Source organism: Glycine max, chromosome 15 (genome assembly GCF_000004515.6).
Source record: "Glycine max cultivar Williams 82 chromosome 15, Glycine_max_v4.0, whole genome shotgun sequence".
Taxonomy (NCBI): Eukaryota; Viridiplantae; Streptophyta; class Magnoliopsida; order Fabales; family Fabaceae; genus Glycine; species Glycine max.
The window spans coordinates 9,958,273-9,977,978 of record NC_038251.2 but is presented as its reverse complement, the minus strand read 5'-3'; the positions used below and the strand labels follow the sequence as shown (position 1 = coordinate 9,977,978).

General features: G+C 31.2%; 1 protein-coding gene across 1 annotated transcript; it reads left to right on the top strand.

Moving 5' to 3' along the window:
- Positions 1-1,997: 1,997 nt before the first annotated feature.
- Positions 1,998-7,937, top strand: RTRP4 (reverse transcriptase-like domain-containing RBR protein). Its single transcript, NM_001354808.1, has 3 exons — positions 1,998-2,830; positions 3,804-4,564; positions 7,234-7,937. Exons 1-3 carry the CDS (start codon positions 2,429-2,431, stop codon positions 7,613-7,615), a joined length of 1,545 nt encoding a protein of 514 aa, NP_001341737.1. The 5' UTR covers positions 1,998-2,428; the 3' UTR covers positions 7,616-7,937.
- The last annotated feature ends 11,769 nt before the right edge of the window (positions 7,938-19,706 follow it).

Below are 19,706 nucleotides of genomic sequence, written 5' to 3'. Positions count from 1 at the left end.
AACTCATTAATTGTCATATTAGCTAATTATCAATGAGGGATTCTATTTAGACAATTGACTTAAGGAAGAATTTTTGTTCCTTGATTGAGTTCTTAGTTTATTTTAAAGAATTTTTTTAAGGGTTATTAAACTGAAATTTCTATATTATATTATTATTCTAGTTTTTTTATATAAAAAAAAAACTTAAAACAAAAAAAAAATACTACTGATTAAGTTGAGAATGCGATCAATGAAAGTGCTCTCTTTTTAATCAATCAACTTATGAATTTTCCAATTTTTTTAGATCTTTTAGCATTTCCATTTGGTTGTTGATGTGATGATTAATTAAGTTGAATACACTTTCGGTTATATTTACCAGTTTTGATGTTTTATGTTGCGTTTAGGAATGGCCCTAATTTGGTGTTTTAAGGGTACTCATAATCTGTGAAAGAGACAATGGAGGTCAGCGATAAGGGATTGTTGAGGAAGAGGAAGAAACCATGGTGGCGAGGAAAGAATTAGAGAGAAAAAACGTTGTTGCCGGGAATAGTCTCCAGTGCCAACAAATGGTGGTCGGAACTTAGAAATAAATTTAGTGTGGATAGGATAAATTGCTACCATATGAATAAAATAAATCCAATTATTAATAAAATTGGTTCACAATGGACCACTTAAGAACCTAGTCCATCGTAACCTTAGCCTAAAAACTGTGGTAAAAGAATGGGATAAAATGATTGGAAGCTGTGAAAAAGTTGTAAATAAAGTGACAAATGAAAGATAAATGATTTTAAAATATATAATTTGATTGATTTGGTTGGAGATCTCGATTACATTGTATTTTCTCCTGTTTATAATGATTCCCAAGCAATTATAAGCATCACTCATTTTCTAATAGCTATCCACGTTTGGCACTTAAGGGAACATGCTTTCATCATGGGGAGTCATCCTAGAAACTAACATGAACATTTTCCCAAGTTTTGACCTCTGTTTATTTTATTCTCTATGCAGAAAAATAATTGTTAACTCCTCATTACCCACTTTTCCTATTTTTTAGGAAAACATGGCTCCATGCATGCCTAGACTGGGAAAAACTACTTCCAGTTGCTCCCACATAAATTTCTCTTCAAACTTGTTCTTTCTTGAAGTATATCTTATTTTTAGGCCACCTCTCAATCCAATTCTATTGTGTTAGCCAACAGAAATAATCATTAGCCGTTAGTCTTCAATCAACAAAAATAGCCATTAGTTGTCTGCAATGACTATTTTAGTTGTTAACTATTGGAAATGACTATTTTAGTCATCAGTAATTTGTCACTCTAGGTCAAAGTAGAACTCATTGAACTGTTCTCCTATCAGTCCATGATCATTAGCTAAATTAACCAATTTGAACTGTTCTCCTATCAGTCCATGAACTGTTCTCCTATCTAGTGCCAACAAAGCGATATATATGTGAGTTTGAATCTTCTCACTAATATAAGGTACCATCAACTAACATTTACTTACTAAAAAAATAAAATCTTAAGTTAAATATTCATTGTCTTCATTGCATATATATTAAAAAAAAGCTTTACTAAAATGCCTTATTTAATGACATATAAATAATATTTATTAATATATAGTAATATTTTCAAAATGATATTTATAAAAATTATCATTAATATAATTTTTAAAATAATTATTATTAAAATTGACAAATTTAAGAGTCCACGTATATATAATATATCCTAATTTCGCATTATGTTTAAAAATTATATAAGTAAATTTTCAACATAGATAATTTTTCATAAAAAGTTAGACCACATACAAAATTATATTAATTAAGTAAAATAGTCCAAAACAACCTTGCCCCAATCTTAATTTCGTCCCTGATTAAACGGCGAAGCAAGGCACTGCTCTCTCTCTCTGTTTTTTTATTAATTAATTTTTTTGGGGTGAGGGTGTCAATTTGTCAAATTAGTAATTAATAATTAACACTAATAATCTGATTAAAGATGGGCTGATAAGCCGCTGAAGTTGTCGTCTTTTAGATTATTAGGGTTTTTATTCTGTTGCAGAGACAGTGGTTGAGAATCACTGCTCAAAAGAATAATAATACCAAATTCCAACCAGATAAGGAGTGTGGAATTTGGAAGCTTCACTTCTTTCTTGTATTACTTGATGCCCTTTTCCCTTCTCTCCCTCCCTCTTCTCTTATTCTCATTGTTTAGTTACCTACCGTGGATCAAAGTCAATTCCCTATCTCGCTTCTTTTTGTAGTTGATTTCTTTTGGGTTTCGCAGTCTCCCCAAAAGGGTTGTTTTTATTTTGTTCTAAAATTTTGTAATTTTTGCTTGGACTTGTGATAAAAAAAATTTGATTTTTTAGATCGATTCGTTGATGGGTCATGCTGGGGTGTTGTTAATTGTTGTAATGGCTAATTGAAGTTCTGTTGGTGATTTGTTGGGAAAAAATGGGGGATCAGGGTGTTTTAGGTGTTAATGTTGGGAGAGAGGAAGAGGAAGATGAGTTTTGCAGTTGTTGTGGAGATGAAGATGAAGAAGCGTGGAAAGAGACCGAGGAAATTGTAGTCGAAGGGTTGAAGGATGAGCTTGATGAATTTTCAGTGAAGATGTTCTTCAAGGGGTTGTCAATGGCTGGTGTTGAAAATTCAAGTTCTGGGTTTTCTGGGATTGGAGTGTTCATGGAAAGGTCTTCAGGTTTTCCTGCTATAAGGGTGCAGAAAAAGCTTGACTTTTATGCGGAGGAATCAATGGTTGACTATTTGGCACTCTTGGATGGGTTGCTGGAAGCTACCCAGAACAAGATCCGCAGGGTTTTTGCTTTCACTGATTCTGAGTTGTTGCACGACCAGGTTGGCATTTCAGTGTTTCATGCTAAGTAACATTTGTTTGTTTTACTCACGACCAGGTTGGCATTTCAGTGTTTCATGCTAAGTAACATTTGTTTGTTTTATGGTATGTTTATGATTTATGAAGATCCAGACTAGCATTTGCATGCCGAAATTGAAATCACTTGTATGAATTTTTGTAGCTATTAGCAACGTGTCTGTTGAAGTATTGCATCGTTTCTTTTCCCATCGATTGTTTAGGCATGTTATGCTTCTCTGTTCATGTTTCGATTTGTGGATGGACATTGAGATAAGCATTATTGTGTCTACCAACTGGGTTTGGGTCTAGCAGAAGTAGCTAGCCCCCCACAACTTGAGGTACCAAGGTTTGAATCTCTGATGAGAGAGGTGTCTATATTTAGTGTTTGATCATGCCTCGAATAGGCTTGCTTCCGAAAGAGTATACCTGTTGTGGAAAACTAAAACAAAACAAAACTTCAAGCCTTTGTGCTATTGCTGGGTTTGCACAAACATCATATGGTGTTTCATTTCTTAATACTTATTTTCACACTGAATCGAGCATGGCTGTTATTTACTTCCCAATATCTTTTGTTTGTTTGGATGTCCTTTTTCTTTTTTGTTTCTTTAGTTTGTATATAGAAAATTGTTAGAGATTTGTGTTCTAGCAGGCACACTGATTCAATTTGAAGAGCAAATTACTTTTTTCTATAACAGCTGATGACTTGGTTATTTTTCATGCACATGTAAGACTTTTTCTTCAATGTAATTGGGGATGCTTGGTGGACTAGGAGGATTGAGTTTACCATTTAAATATCAACAGATAGCCTATATTCCAAATTTGTTTTTAAAAATACATTAATTGGCATTACTTTGACATGTGCCACTAACCTCTAATAGTTCTTTAATGTGTATTTGTGAGTATTTCCCAGGTCATTTGCCATTAACTATCCTTTCGTTTGAATGTGATTATGGACAGATAACATTTGGGAAAAAATTGGAGATGCCTCTTTTGACCGCACTGAGAGAAAGGATTCTGGAACTTGCCAACAATTTTGAAGATTTTGTTTTAAACCTTATACCCTCTACTGATCTTGAGCAGCCACTGCATTTGGCCAAAGTAGCTATTGGACTTGTCACTTTCCCTGTAAATGGTGAGATATTGCTTAAGAACTGTTCTATTTGCTGTGATGACAAGCCAGTGCCAATTATGATTACCTTGAAATGTTTGCACACATTCTGTTCACATTGCTTGAGGGCCTATGCTGATGGTAAAGTACAATCTTGTCAATTCCCTATAAGATGCCCTCAACCAAGATGCAAGTATTGCATGTCTGTAACTGAGTGCAGGTCTTTTCTTCCATTCATCTCCTTTGGATCACTGGAGAAAGCCCTTTCCGAAGAAAATATTGACCATTCAGATAGAATTTATTGTCCATTTCCAAATTGCTCTGTTCTCCTTGATCCTCATGAATGTTCATCAGCAAGGGCCAGTTCATCTAGTCAGTCTGACAACTCTTGTATCGAGTGTCCTGTTTGTCGGAGGTTTATCTGTGTGGACTGTAAGGTTCCTTGGCATTCTTCTATGAGTTGTTTAGAATACCAGAACCTGCCAGAGAAGGAGAGGGATGTTTCTGACATTACCTTGCATCGTCTTGCTCAGAATAAAAGGTGGAAGCGCTGTCAGCAGTGTCGTAGAATGATTGAGCTTACTCAAGGCTGTTACCACATGACATGCTGGTAAGATACCAAAAAGTGTTGACTATTTTTATATTTATTTCATTACATAGTCTACCATTGCAAACCTGAAATCTACTTAGATAGTATTCAGTCAAAGTATTATATTGAAAGTGGAACAATATATTATAGAAATTTACATGTTAAGAAGTGAGGGTGGAATCTGCCTATTTAAAACAGGGTCGCATGCAAGTTCTGTTTTCTTCCTTGTCTGTTAATGGTTTCTCATTTCTTTTTATGATTATGTGTGAAGAACTTCTAGATAAAATGAAACTGTCGGTACCCTGTAGGCCTTACTTAAATTTCAGTTTGAGAGTTAGAATTTTTGAAATTTAAATGTATTGTAACCTTAAACTAGATAAGGTCCCTCGCAAGTGACTAAGTGATAATATTTAGACTCAGGAGAAAGAGATTGGCTGATGATATGATCCCACTTAATAATAATGTCAGAGCTCAGATAATTATATTAATTCCCTATGTGTGTCTGTGTAATTTAAACCTTGGTATTATTTTCAGATTGCTCTATCTATTCAATGTAATCTTATGATCTGATGCTGCAGATTCAAACTGATCTGTTTCTCTAGGTAACTAGTAGGTACTGGATGCTAAAATGGTATATATTTTGTAAGCAAGTATTAGAATGATAAATTTCTTGTTTTTTTTAAAATAAATGTGAAATCAGAATAGAGTTCTAAAACAACTGAAGCAAAAAATTTAAACATCATTGTGTCTCTGACCTCTGCTATATAAAATGAGTATCTTTTGAAACAATAGAAATACAGATGATAGATGACTAGTTGGTTGTGCTTGTGCCATATGGCAAGAGAGGGATAAAGAGAAATTGATCTTAATATATTAATCTTTTGCTATCTGTTTCTTGGCATGTTTAATATTTTTCCACAAATAAAAAAAATATGAAATCATGGTTAGATTGAGGAAAGGGATCAGTTTAATATTTCTTGGCATGTTTAATATTTTTCCAAAAATAATAAAATATCAAATCATAATATTTTTCCAATTAAATGTGGGTTTGTGATCGGCTATGCATTAAAGTTGTAAGTCTTTGTTTTAGGCTTACTAAACAGTGAGTGCTAGGAAAAGGGTTTTGCAGATAAGTGGCTGAGGACCGTAAGTTAATCATGGTTATATGATTAAGATTCCAAGTCCAAACAGCCAATTGACTTGAAAGTATCTAGGCATCAAAGGATGGTTAGATATTGAAAACTTCCAAGGCTGGGGTTATGTGGGGCCAATATTGAGGAAAATATTTCGATTCTAGGTATTCATGCCTGTTAAGCACTTGTAGCAGGGAAGCAAGTATGAAGCATGGGACACATAGTATTCATGCCTGTTAGTACTTGATTTCTTGTTATCAAATTAACTAGGCCAAACTTATCTAATTAATATTTTCAATTATCTAAAAATGCTGTTTAGTAAGAGGTAGTGAGATACCAATATAAATAAAGGGACATTTCTAAATCCAAAATGGAAAGAAATAACTTAAATTATGCTCAACCCTTGAATTTAGGACTGAACCTCTGTTAAAATGAAAACTTTGGAGAAATCCTAGAAATCTGTGGACTTTGCTCAAATGTGGATTAATTGGACTTTTCTGTTTGGCTTTGTGGTTGATATATCTCTTGATCTTTCTGCAAGCATGTAGCTAATCACATTCAACATAGCCGTTTGGCCTTGTGACGGTGGGCTGTCCTGTTTGCTTGTAATGATTAGCCTAATCCATTGGCTTTTTTTTTCGAGTCCACTTCATTCAAAGAAAGATAGTAGTTGGACTGTTGGAGATGTTAGAATGGCTGGTGATCAACAATAAAACTGTAACTGGTTGAACAAAAGAATAGCCGTTGGATATAAATTGTAACTCTGGTACAAAACAATAAAGTAAACTACTACTAAGATGTCAATTGGGTGTTTTTACGAGAGTACCCAGGCCAGTTCTTGACCAGCAAAATTTCCTCGCAGCTCAGCTTTGGTACATATATCCCAATGATGTGCAAATCAACCATTGCTCATTTTTCCATCAAACAATACCATATTGTTGCGAAATTGTTAATTGGATATCAAGTTCCATATTTGATATTAATCAGATTAATTTTTGGTTAGAACTACTAGTATTTTCTTTCATTTTATCAGCGTATATTTCGGTATTTTTGTTCCGTTTTCTTTCACTTTATTAGATTAATTTTCTGTATAAATTGATGTGTATGCTAGAGAGGGCAAGCCCTACACAACGGTAAAGTTATGCCTTGGTGATTAGTTGATCATGGGTTTGAATTTGAAAACAGTCTTTTTGTATATGCAAGGGTAAGGCTGTGTACAATAATCCTCCCCTATACCTTCCCATAGCGAGGAGCCTTTGGGCATAAGGGTATATCAGATTTTTATTGATGCGTTTTTTAGTGTTGCCAACATTGTTGTTAGATCTATAATATGTTATATGTTTAGGTTAATAATGATATGATAGATTGTTGGGAAGTCACGGTTGAATTTTGTTACTATAACATGAGCTGTGGCACTGATTTATCACATCTGTTCCTATAGGAATAAAAAAGAAAAGAAAAAAGCCTCACTAGGAAGGACATGATGACAAGTTTATGTATAGGTTGTGTTGTAGTTTAAGCTTTTCTAATAGTTTTCTATTCTCGTCTTAATTTCAGGTGTGGTTATGAGTTTTGCTATTCATGTGGTGCGGAATACCGAGAAGGGCAACAGACATGCCAGTGTGCATATTGGGATGAAGATAACTCTGAAGACTCAGTGGCGCACTCTCTTCAAGAATCAGAACAATGGGCATGGGAGACATTCAATTCTCTCTCCATGATCGTGGACGCATACTCAGACCAAGAACGATCGCAGCTTGCACTTATTCAAAGGTTCCTAGCTGGGGGTTTCAGTCTCAGTGACCATAATCCTTACCAATCTCCTCCTCGCTGTACAGACTCCTATGTAGACCCCATGAAGGATCTACATCAACTTCCATGGCTAGAGAGATTTGTGTCTGTGATAAGTGACAACTACTATGATGATTACATTCAATGAATGAAACTGTGATAGATCATAGACTACCTAATAAGTTCATCAACTTTCAATCTCAACTAAATTTTGAAAGGAGGATGCAGAAAGAGTTTGTGACTCTGTCCACTTTTCATCAAGAGGTGTAGCAACATTTACATCATGAAATTCCTTGTTTGTTCCCCGCTTGGATATATTTAACCAAAGGTGGAGGATCTGTTCATGATGATTCTCTCTAAGGAAAGAAAAAAAGAAAAAGTGATATTTGGGAGTGAAAACATTTTACTTGTGGTTGGGAAGAATACAATTTTAGGCAATTAAAAGAATTCCGGATTTTTAATTTTGGTCACACCACTTTTCCTTGTTAACTGATAATTTAAAATAATTGCTTATTCACATTATCATCAATCTTTTATTCTAACTAATTCAATTACTTGAGAAAAGGATGTAATTATTATCCAATGGAATCAGCAATTCTTTCTGTCACTTTAATATGGGTTAATGTTTCTTTGGATATTGTTTTACTACATGAGATGGAGTGTGTTTTGTTTAACTTATTTTAAAGAATTTTAATTTTTTTTAGCTAATTTATTAAATGATTTTTAAGGCTTTTAATAAATAAGTAATTACTTTTCCAAATTTAAGTGTCATTAAACATACACGAACCCTAAATTATTTACTTAGTGCTGTACAATCTTAACCAAGGCTACTTTCGTTAGTGATTACTGTAGGAGTTCTAGATTAAAGGATGAAGATCACAATTTGGTGCTGTACAACTTTCGTTACACGACGACAATCACATGCTTATGTGTATTAACAATTAGTCAAACCATATCATTAAAAAAGAGGACAACAAGGCAGAGGTGGAAGAGTGATCATGATGATCTCGTGCAATGACTCTCAGACCCTGCTCAATCGGCATTTGAGTATATAAACAACCATAAAAAATGATGAAGCTTCAAATGTTTGAACCTGCGAGTATATCGTGTGTATATTACATTCAAAAGTCAAAACTTATCAATTTTGACCTTGACTCGATGTGTTGTGGATCTTAGGTTGTCTACTTTTTTTTAAGTCTCGGTAATCATTTCTGTTGTTGTTTGAGTACAATGATGGATCTAAAACACTAAGTTAGAGATAATCTATTTAAAAAATAAAATTAGTAATTATTATCAGTGAAAAATTAATAACAAGATATTCAAATATATAAAATTAGAAAGGATAAAATATATACATTCAAGATTTTTATTTGATTTTTTAAAAGTGAGTGTGGATCCATCACTGTTGAGTATATTATTATTAATATATAAGCTGTTGTAGTTTCCGACATAAGTATCATGAGCATCTTCTTTACAATTTTCTCCCCTTTTCTGATCAATCATGGGAATTGTGTGTAAATTGAGTGTATCCCAATAATAACAGTTGGCCACCTTTTACTGTCAATTATTATAATAAAATTTGATTCCTATTTATTTATGAATTAGCATTCTTAAACATCTTTTATTCATGAGGAATATTTTTGTTCTCTTTTATCAAATATGGAAAATTTTTATTTCCATGTCACTTTCTAAAAAATGTCTTAATAAAACCTATTATTCCTAAGTAAGATTTTAAACTGTAATTTTGGTAGCGATTGCAAGCCAATAGCAGCTGAAGTGATATATAATTAATCATGCCCTAATGCAGTTGCAGTTAATTAGTAGCATGTCACTAATGCAATCAAGATATTGAAATCGCATCATATAATGTGATTTGTAATTTAAAAGCGATTGCATGAATTGCAAGTCATTTGTAGCTAATGTGATATATATTCATGGCCTAATGCAGTTGCAGTTATTTAGTGGCAGTCACTAATGCAATCAAGATATTGTAATCGCATCATATATATAAAGCGATTTGTAATTTAAAGCACTGTTCCCATTACTCTAGCTCGGCAACATCTAATTACATATATGTTCATTAAAAATCTATCAACTATGTTGTAAAGAAAAATGAACAAGTGCATACGCTAAAACAAAACTCAAGTGTATACTTTAATTTCTTTTTTTTCAATTAATCATTAATTGTCACAATAAGGTTACCGTTAAAGGACCTATAATATATTCCAATACGAAATCATAAATTAATAAGAAATAATTACGACACAGTTTTAGACAGCATAAACAACTTACAGAGCATAAGAGAAAATTAACCAAATTCATTAAGATATTACATTCACACTAAGCGAAACAAAACTAGAATAATATTATTAAAGATTTAAAAATTAAAGATACTGATTAAAAAATAAAAAATAGAATATTTCATTGAAAGTCACGGTAGGAATTAATTAGAGATCGTATAAATTATTTTTATATATATAAAAAACAGTATTGGAGAATCATATAACACTAAAATTTGCATTTATTATTTTATACATTAAGAAATTTATTCTCAACTGACCCAGTACCTAGAATGGCTCGAATGCATTAAATGACATCAGCTCAACAATTCTAAGCAAGCCCAATATCTTCCCTCAAATTCGCATCCATAAACAGGGTAATAGAAACTCCAAAAAATCATGCAACTTTGTCAGTATTGGGGAAAACCCTAGTTAAGGTATGCATTATTCTTTTCTCATTTCATTACCCTAACTTGTAGTATTGATTTGAGCCTCAAAGTCCTCTACCATTATTCTTGACTTGAGGAAGCTCAACAAAACACCACCATAACACTTGAGTGACTAATTACTTGTTAGGAACATTAAATAGGAGTACAACAATCTCTCAAGTCTCAATCAAAAATGTCATGCCCATTGCACACGATTCATTTTCCCTGCCAACAAGTCCTCAACAATTAGTTCCACTAATGAGTGGGGTGCATATATGACACAAGTGACTAACTCCAATAAAAAGTGTGATCCAAAAAATGAAAAAGAGAGTAATATATAAGTGCAACTTATCTGGTCGGTCTCCCATTTTTGTTAAGTCATCCAATTCCAAATTGTGGGCATGTAAAACGAATTTAACATTGGATTGGAGTAATAATAAGACAAATGGTGGTGGGAACGGATTATCTAGATGCGCATGCTCCTGGTTTAATTTATTAAGTAATTATCAAATAATATAATATACGCAAATGCTGTGGTATTTTTAAGATATTGATTAAAAAATTAAAAGAAAAAATATTAAAATATGTAAAATTATGTTTTTTTCATAATTTTTCTTATATTTTTTTAATTTTTTAACCAATAACTTAAAAACACAGATAAACAAGATTTTGGAATATAACACCGACGTTCAAGCCGGGTCTTCTAACATCGAATGTAAGAGAAACGTGGCGGAAACATGATAAGACCCAACCAAGCCAACTAGTCCCATAATTCAATCCTTTCAGATGACAAGATTGCTTCACTGTTCAAAATGTTGATAGCTTTTTAAGGTCAACTTTTCAATGACTCTCTTTTTTTCTTTTCCATTAACCTTTCCTCTCATGTGACCTTATACTGATTGCTTTCAATTTCTTCTTTATTTATTTATTTGCTGATGTTATTGTCATACATTTTTCCTCGTTGGCACGTTAAGGCAACCGATATCTTGTCCTTCCTATTTCAACTAGTAACTTTGTCTTGTAAACCTTAGCTAGCTTCTTCTTTTTTCGGTACATAAACCTTAGCTAGATAGGTTGCTTATCCAAATTATTATTTTTTTTCTTATGGATATTATCCAATTTAAGGTGAAGTTTGCATTTATATATTCTAGATCTCACTCTGGGCTTATCTCTTATTATATGTGTGCTGAGGCACACGATTGTGCCAAGTGTGTTGGAGTTTTACGAACCATGACTAGAAGCAATGGCACAAGCTAGCTTCCTACAGGTATAAAATATGTTTCATCGTAACCATCACATTTTTTTAAACGAGAAATATTAATTTATTAATTTTTATTAAAAATGTCGGATAAATATTTTTCATTCTTTGTTCACTCATCCTTTTATGAAATAAATTTTGAAAATTTAATTTTTATATTTTATCAGTAAAAAAAATCATTATCAATAAAGAAAAAATCATTGTTGGTAAAGCTTTTAAGTTATAAAATTAATATACTAATCATATGTGATTAATTAGAATAAAATATTAAGATTAATAGTGTGTAAATCTTTTACTCATATTTTACAGTGTCTTTTTACTAATACAGTTATTATATCATTGCCCCTGTAGCTGTCTACACCAAGTAGAGTACATATCACAGCTATATCCATAGTTTTACAAGCTTTGGATATATCTCTTTGATTTTTTATTTATGCGTTTATAGCATACACCGAATTAGGTTGGATGTATTGAAATTTTGAAATTGAAAGAATTATCAAAATATTTGATAATATAATCTTATATAAGAATTATACTATTTTAGATTAATAACTGAAAATTTTCCCTTCAAAATTTATAAACAAGAATCACAGAGGTATATAAATAAATCTTTTACTGATATATGTATTGAAATTAAGTTACGTAATGAAAATTTTTGCTTCCTCTCTTGTGTAAGCAATAAAATGTGCTCCTGTCACATCTCGTTGTTAATGGCATTTTATAATTCTCAATATTTGAACAAAATCCTATTGGTGTATAATTTACAAATTTAGAAGTTTTATTAAATATGTTTCACTTTTCTAACTTTTACCTCATTCGATATTGTATAGTTGACAAATAATTTTATTATTTAAATATGTAATGTGGGTGTCACATATTCAATATTTGATTCTTACATATAAAAAAATATTTATTAAGAAAAATTAATTAAATAGATTTTAATATCTTAAAGGATTGATTATTGTCTTCCTAGTAAGATATCCCAAATTTATTTTTTAAAAAGATTTCAACTCAAACACACATTGTAACAAATCTATATTGACAAATAGGTTTTCAACCAAACACTTCATGTTCAAAGACTCTAGTGTGACTGCTTTTGACTGATTGAGCAGAATACCTAAACACCCTTGTAACATGTGATCCTCCTCTTATGTAAAGAAAGGATCTTCTAAGTATTCAAATAGATTGAGTATCTTTAATCCTCCTAAGTAAAATAAAATCTCAAGATATTCAACCAGAACGAATAACGAATATATGTATATCTTTTAAAAAAATCCTTTGGTAAAAGTTCACCTTAGGTATCCAGGATTTAAGTAGGCCAAATACCCAACTACTACCACAAAAAGGTCATATCACCTTATAACGATGGTTACTTAGTTGAATTAGCACCCTAATGATAATTAGAATGAAGCACAAGAGTTCATGCATCCAAACTCTACTAAGATATATATATATATAATTAATTATGAGAATTTTGAGGTAAAAAATTATTCATAATTATTTAATACTCTCATTTATTATTTTTAATCAAGGGCATTAGACTAGCTTTCATAGATACTTCACTCCTCGGCTCTCCGAAGGATCGATTGTGAAAAAAGGAAACATTAGGCATAGGAGATACGTAGAAGGAAGTCACCTATATATTTACCTGTGTGCAGCAGGTACAAAATCATTTAAAAACAACAATTTCATTTAAAGAATGACAGTGGGATAAGTAAATGTATTTAATTTTATTGTGGGTGGAAATAGTTGTGATGAGGATGAAGATAACCACATTTGTACAATGTGAATGAAACTGAAAGGGAAAGAAGAGGAAGGGGGTGGGGCTGGAGGATTGGTGGTGCGTGTGAGTGGAGACAATGCAGCACTGTTGGTATTTGGATTTGGGAGAACAGCTTTTTTTATGAGGGAGACACAGAAACCAACCCCACTGGCGACACTTTCAAAACATGAACTCATGGTAACAGATGCAGCAGATTATTATTGTCATGATGATGGTGTCCTTTAAAAGCCAAAAGAACCCAATCCCCAACGCACAGTGTACATATTAAAAATTGCAAGTACCTTCAGCTCCAGCCTTAGCCCTACAGTTTTTTGTCCTCTTGCCACCCCTCTGCCATGTCAGAGTCTTGTTTCATCATTTTTCGGATTACCCCAACTTAACTTTCATAACCCTGACACAAGCTACTAACGTACCCTTTCTGCTAATCTTTCCTTTTGTTTTTTTCCTAGTCCTATTTTTTATTAATTCTTTTACTTAAAAAATTCATTAACAAAAAATAATGTTTTGAGAATATAGAATGCTTGTAGTTTTCTTCTTCTTCTTCTTTTTTTTTTTTTTAATTTAATGAGTAACTAAAGCTTTAAAAATGTTGGGTTCCTGTTTCTTCACAGTCCAACTCCCAATTTTGCGTGGTCCTCAGATGTTGCCATTTGATTCACGTTGTTTTCTGACTATTCCCATTTACCCACTCTCTTTTCGATACCGAGTTGATGCCTTCAATTGAATCAGGCTCTGACCATGAATGAATACTACTAATATAATGCTTTTATATTTCTTGATAGGTACGTTGCGGGAAAATTTTAAGTTACCCCAAAAGAAAAACTGCATGACTCTCGTGTGAACGTTGCACATTGCACGTTTAATAATCATATCTCCAAAAAAAAATTTCATCCTATTAATAATATATGAGTTAATTATAACAATAAAATAAAAAAAAATTATCATCTCCAGTTACGGGAGGGTCTAATAGGGAAGAGACAGACATATGAAGTCTTTGGACCCACCGCGCGCTACTGATATATTAAAAATCTAACAACTTTTATTTTGAGATAATTTTAGTGTAATACTTATTTTAAAATAGACGGAATAACAAATATATTTTATGTCAAAAAGAAATAGTATCCATAAGAATCAAATTAAGGTATAAAAATTTACAAATTATAACAAATTATGTATTTTACTCTACTGACTATTTATAATTAAATAACAAACATTCACTATTTTATTCGAATAAATTAAGCCCTACTAATTTCCCAAGAAAAGGACATATACTTGTGGATAGCTTCCCGGCAATAGCTGTAATTTGCTGTAAAGTGACTGAACATTTTTACTTTTCACTGCATGGGTGGCGAGTCTCCATGGGGCATTCATTCAGTAGTCGTTGTTTTCTTCTCCCCATATTATGATGGCAGGCACTGTACTATTATTACTATAGGGGTTTGAGAGGGTGGGAAGAAAGAAACATTGTTAGGGCAACATAGAAAGTGACCATTATTATTAAATATAAATAATAATAAGGGTCATGCATGTTATCTGGTATCTTTAAGAAATTAAAATAAAAAAGTATTTAATACGAAAATTATAGAAGAATATAAAAATATTATAAACAATATAATTTTTCATATTTTAATAAAAAAATTCTTTTGAATTTCTTAACTAATATCCTAATAACACTTAATAGAATTTTTCTATAACGAATGTGTTATGTTGTTCTTGGTTCATGATGGTCATGTTCTGATGAATGTGTAGGGTACTGTGATATGTGTCGCTGAATTGGTGCGGTGTTATGGACTGAACGTGGTTCTGAAGCGAATTGAAGAAGCTAGAATAACATTAACAAGCCATCAATTTCTGTTCAGGCTTAGTGGGACTCCTGAAATTCTGTCAGTGTGAGGGGTCTGATTCTGATGTGTCAGACTCTACTACTAGGCCACATGCTGACGTTAATGCCCAACACCACATGCAATTCAAAGCAGCATATATGTACCATTTACCCCACCTTGTGTTCCATTTCCATTGTATTATTTTCCTAACACCTTATTGGAAGCATCATACCAATTCCATCATAAGAAAACAAAGGTATTACTATCATAGTGGGTACGGAAAAGTTCAACATACTATTACTATTGTAACTATTAATTATGAAACCATATTGTTTATTTCATCATATTTTAGAAAAGCATTAGTAATAATCTCTACAAGGTTCTTATGGATAAGGAAAAGGTTAAAAAGAAAAAACACAAAGAGAGGAGAAAATACTTTTTAGAGGATCATTTGAATTGCAAGGTAATTTCATCAGAAAATTTAACTCAGATTGTTGAATAATATTTATAAATTGTTATAAATCTCCTAATATCTAAACTCAATTCTTATGGATATTATAAAAAAAAACTTAACAATAGTAGTGACAAAGCAATTTATATATAATTTTTAACAATCACTAGTAAAATTTTAGTGACAAAAATTATCAACAGCATCAGTAATGCTTTAATTCCTTGTTTGTGGTGATTGCAAGGTAATTTATGTGTTTGTATCTCCCTAGCTAAATCGAGATAAAATGGTGGGGGAAAAAAGTGGAGAAATGGCAAAAAATATTGTCCATGGAATTTTTATTTCAACTTAAATTTAATGAGATTAATCACCTAATATTGTATATGGAGAAAAAGAATGAGTGATTCGGAGAAATCCTCGTTAGGAAAAGCGTGTCTTCTACTATTTTCCACTATGATGGATTTTATTCCAAAAAGCATAAAGATGGTGGTGGACTTGAATGAATTTAAAAAAGAAAAAGAAAGAATCAAAAGGCAATTGAATAGGAAAGGAGAAAAAGGATAGAATGAGGAGAATATGTGAACATTTCAATCATTCCATCCCAAATTGATCTAGAAGAGAAGTACAACTAAAATTATACTTTCCTTTTCTTTTTTGTGACAGACAAGTCACAAGACAAGATTTTGAGTATTTGGAAAAGATGAAAGATAAAGTTAGGAGAGACTGAAAAAGATGGCTCTACCTGGATCTTTGGTTTATCAATATACATGTGGGTCACTGAACCCATATTAAGCAAGGACTTTAATAATAATAGCAATCATAAAAGTTTTGACAGATTAAAAGACAAGGTAGTGGGAACGGTATCGGTATCTGAAGTGATGTTAAATTTATTTAGAAAAGAAATTAGTATATTGTAAAAATTAAAAATAGTGCGTTTGGCATTCTTTTTCAGCTTAATTGATTGATAGTACTTCTTAATTAGAGAATATTGTACATGTTTGGATATAAATTTCTTTCATGTAATATATGTGTAATTCTTTTAGGAAATTTTCATTGAAATTTTATTAATATATTCTCTCATAATATATACAATTATACATGTTGGGAAAAAAATATACTCATTAATTATCAAATATTTGTTCTTAATTAAATATTTGTAATTGTAATTTTAAAACATACCAATCATATATAAAAAGTATATACATACGTTAAATAAATATATGTTATAAATTACTTGAATAGGAAAATAAGCCTAGCTATTTTCAACGTATAAAATAAGAAATTGGGTATAAAATCCAATCACTCTCTTGATTACCTTAGGAAGCAGTAATATTTAAGTCTTGATGTAGCTAACGAGGGAAAAGTATATTGAAACATTAGTACGTGTATATGTCTAATGAGATGAGGGAAAAACGAGAAAAATGAATGATGTAATGAATAATATAACGTAATAAAAAGAAAGATATAGAAAAATAATAAAATAAAAACAGAAGTAGAGGAATTACATATGCATTATACTTGTCTTAAAATGAATCTTACTGAATTCAATGAGATACACTGTTTCAACTTAATGTTTTAGGTTGATAATTTTGTAACAAATAAAGAAATTTATTTTTGAAAGGAAAAATGAAGAAATTTATTAACAATACAAACTTTATCAAAATTCTATATTGCCATATAAAATTTATTAAATCTATACAAAAAATAGAATCAAACTTCTTATTTAAAAAATTTTAAGAATATTTATCAATGTAGATACAGGTTTGAAAACATTTTGCTAAATTTTTGCTGATTCGATCGATCACTGCCTATCCACCAATATCTCGTACTATAACTAGTAGATTCGATCATCAATGCCCAAACACAAAAAAAGTAAGGTGTAGATATGAAATAATCTTTTTCCCATTTTATTCGGGTACGTATGTTAGATTATTCTTTTTTAATCCAAACACAAAAATAGAATCATTACTTCCTTTTTCATAAATTTAGCAGTTACTTTTCTTACAAATCAGGCATAATAACTATCGATAGTTCTAGCATTGATTATCATTGACATCCCTTCTATAATGCTACAAACGAGGTGTTTATTTTATTTATTCCAAGTAACCAAAATTTTGTTCTCACCTTTATATTGTAGTGCTGTAATTGAATTTTGAGTTTAAATATATGGATTATTGGGATAAAAGTTTTTATATTTCAATTAATAAAAATTATATCTAGTATTATTTTATAAGGTAATTATTATAAAAATATTCTAATTGAATAATAATATAAAATAATTTGAGAAAATAATATATAGATTAATAGTGTAAAAAAATTATATCATCAATCGATAAAAATGTTAAATATGATAATTTTTCTATTTTGACATTAATTAATTTAAAAGTTATCGTTGACAAAAATTTACGATTGATTAATTATGTAAAAACTCTTTATACTATTTTTTGTGTACAATAGTTGTATTGAGATTCAAACTTATAACTTTTAAGTATATTCTCATCACTAGGTTGATTCTAATAGGTTGAATTTTTCACACTCAATACATTGATTTTAAATTAAAACTCAAAACAGTTTTACATTCTTAATGTATTGTTGAATTTTTTGCAAGGGGGTGGAGATCGAACAAAGGCCCTTATTATTGGCAAGGTGGTGCAAGCAATATAGAAACTTTGAAGGAGAGTGGGGACAAAGAATTATAGAAAGAGGAAAGGGTGGAGGAAGGTAAAAGGGGTGAGTAAGAAAAAAGAGAAGGGAGAAAGCATCCTATTCCCATAATGGTGCAAGGCAGTGGTACAAGAAACAATGATGCCGATTTGACATGGGAAAACTTTATCCTTTGCCCATGCCATGATGGTTTTCTAAGTCATACTCTTCACTCTCTCTCTCTCCACAACCAACAGGGACTTATCTTTCATTTCTTTCCTTTTTACTTTGCTTGCTTGCTTTCACTTTATGAGGATTTTAGGTCTGTCTCAACTTTTAAGACTTTTGCTGCCCCTTGAAGCCAAAATAATTAATGAAAGCAAACAAAATGAAACCACTCCTCTTGGCCGTTTCCAGAAATTGATGCCCACTTATGGCCATATCACAGCACACACCTTACTGTGTGTGCCCCCTTTGGCCTTTACTTTGCCTTTTCATTCACATTCACACCCCACCGCCCCATCACTACTTTCCAAACACATCCATTCCTCTCTTTCCCTTCTAACCTTCACCACCATTCACTCCAAGGTTTACCCACATCGGGGACACACATATACCACTTACCTTCTTTTTCTAAGTGTATAGTACCAATATTCATCCCATTCCCATTTTTTCATCTCCAAGTTTAGAAACTTCCTTGTTTCTTCCTTTAAAGTTTAAACCATAAATTACACTTTGCCTTAATTTCTAGAAACTTCAAAAAATATATATTACTTTAGACATATTTTAAGGGCTTAATTTTTATTTATTTTTTTGCTAATATTGTATCCTTCACAAAAATTAATCCTAAATTGGATAAAATTATTATGAACGATAAAATTTTCTCATTTTTGAGGATTATGTTAATGTAAAAAGGTTTACATTAATAATCAATCAAAAATTATAATAAATACAATATTTAAGATAACTATTAGTCAACAAATCTGTAATATACGATAATTTCTTGATAATAATATAAAAAAATCTTTACACCAAAATATCATTTTTTTTATTGCCAAAAATATCATTCTTGAAAACAACACAATGCATTAATGCTTGCAAAATAAAAACTTTATATTGAATTTAATTAGATAATATATTAAGTTTGAATAAATCTTACTTTCTCTTTTTTTCAAGTGATAGTACAAATCATTGGTCCGAGTAATCTCGATCCTCTTAAGTAAGGTATCAAGTTCGAGTCTTGGAAATGAAAAAAAAATATAATTAGAAGAAAAGACTTTACTATAAAGATAATTAGTTAGATTTTCTGACAAAAATTAACTATCAATATAATTGATAAATACTCTACACCAATATTATTGTGATAAAAAAAATATAAGTGATAGTATTTTCTTACCCAACATTGCATGGCAGAATTCTATCTCCTAATAATCATTGATATACCCTAAACATATTTTTAGGTAAATATTGGTATCGCAAACGCTGGTAATTGATATGAGGAATTACTTCCTGAATAACTCATAAAAAAATCATATCAATAAGATAACCAGAAGGAAAAAGAAAAGAAGATCCAAGTA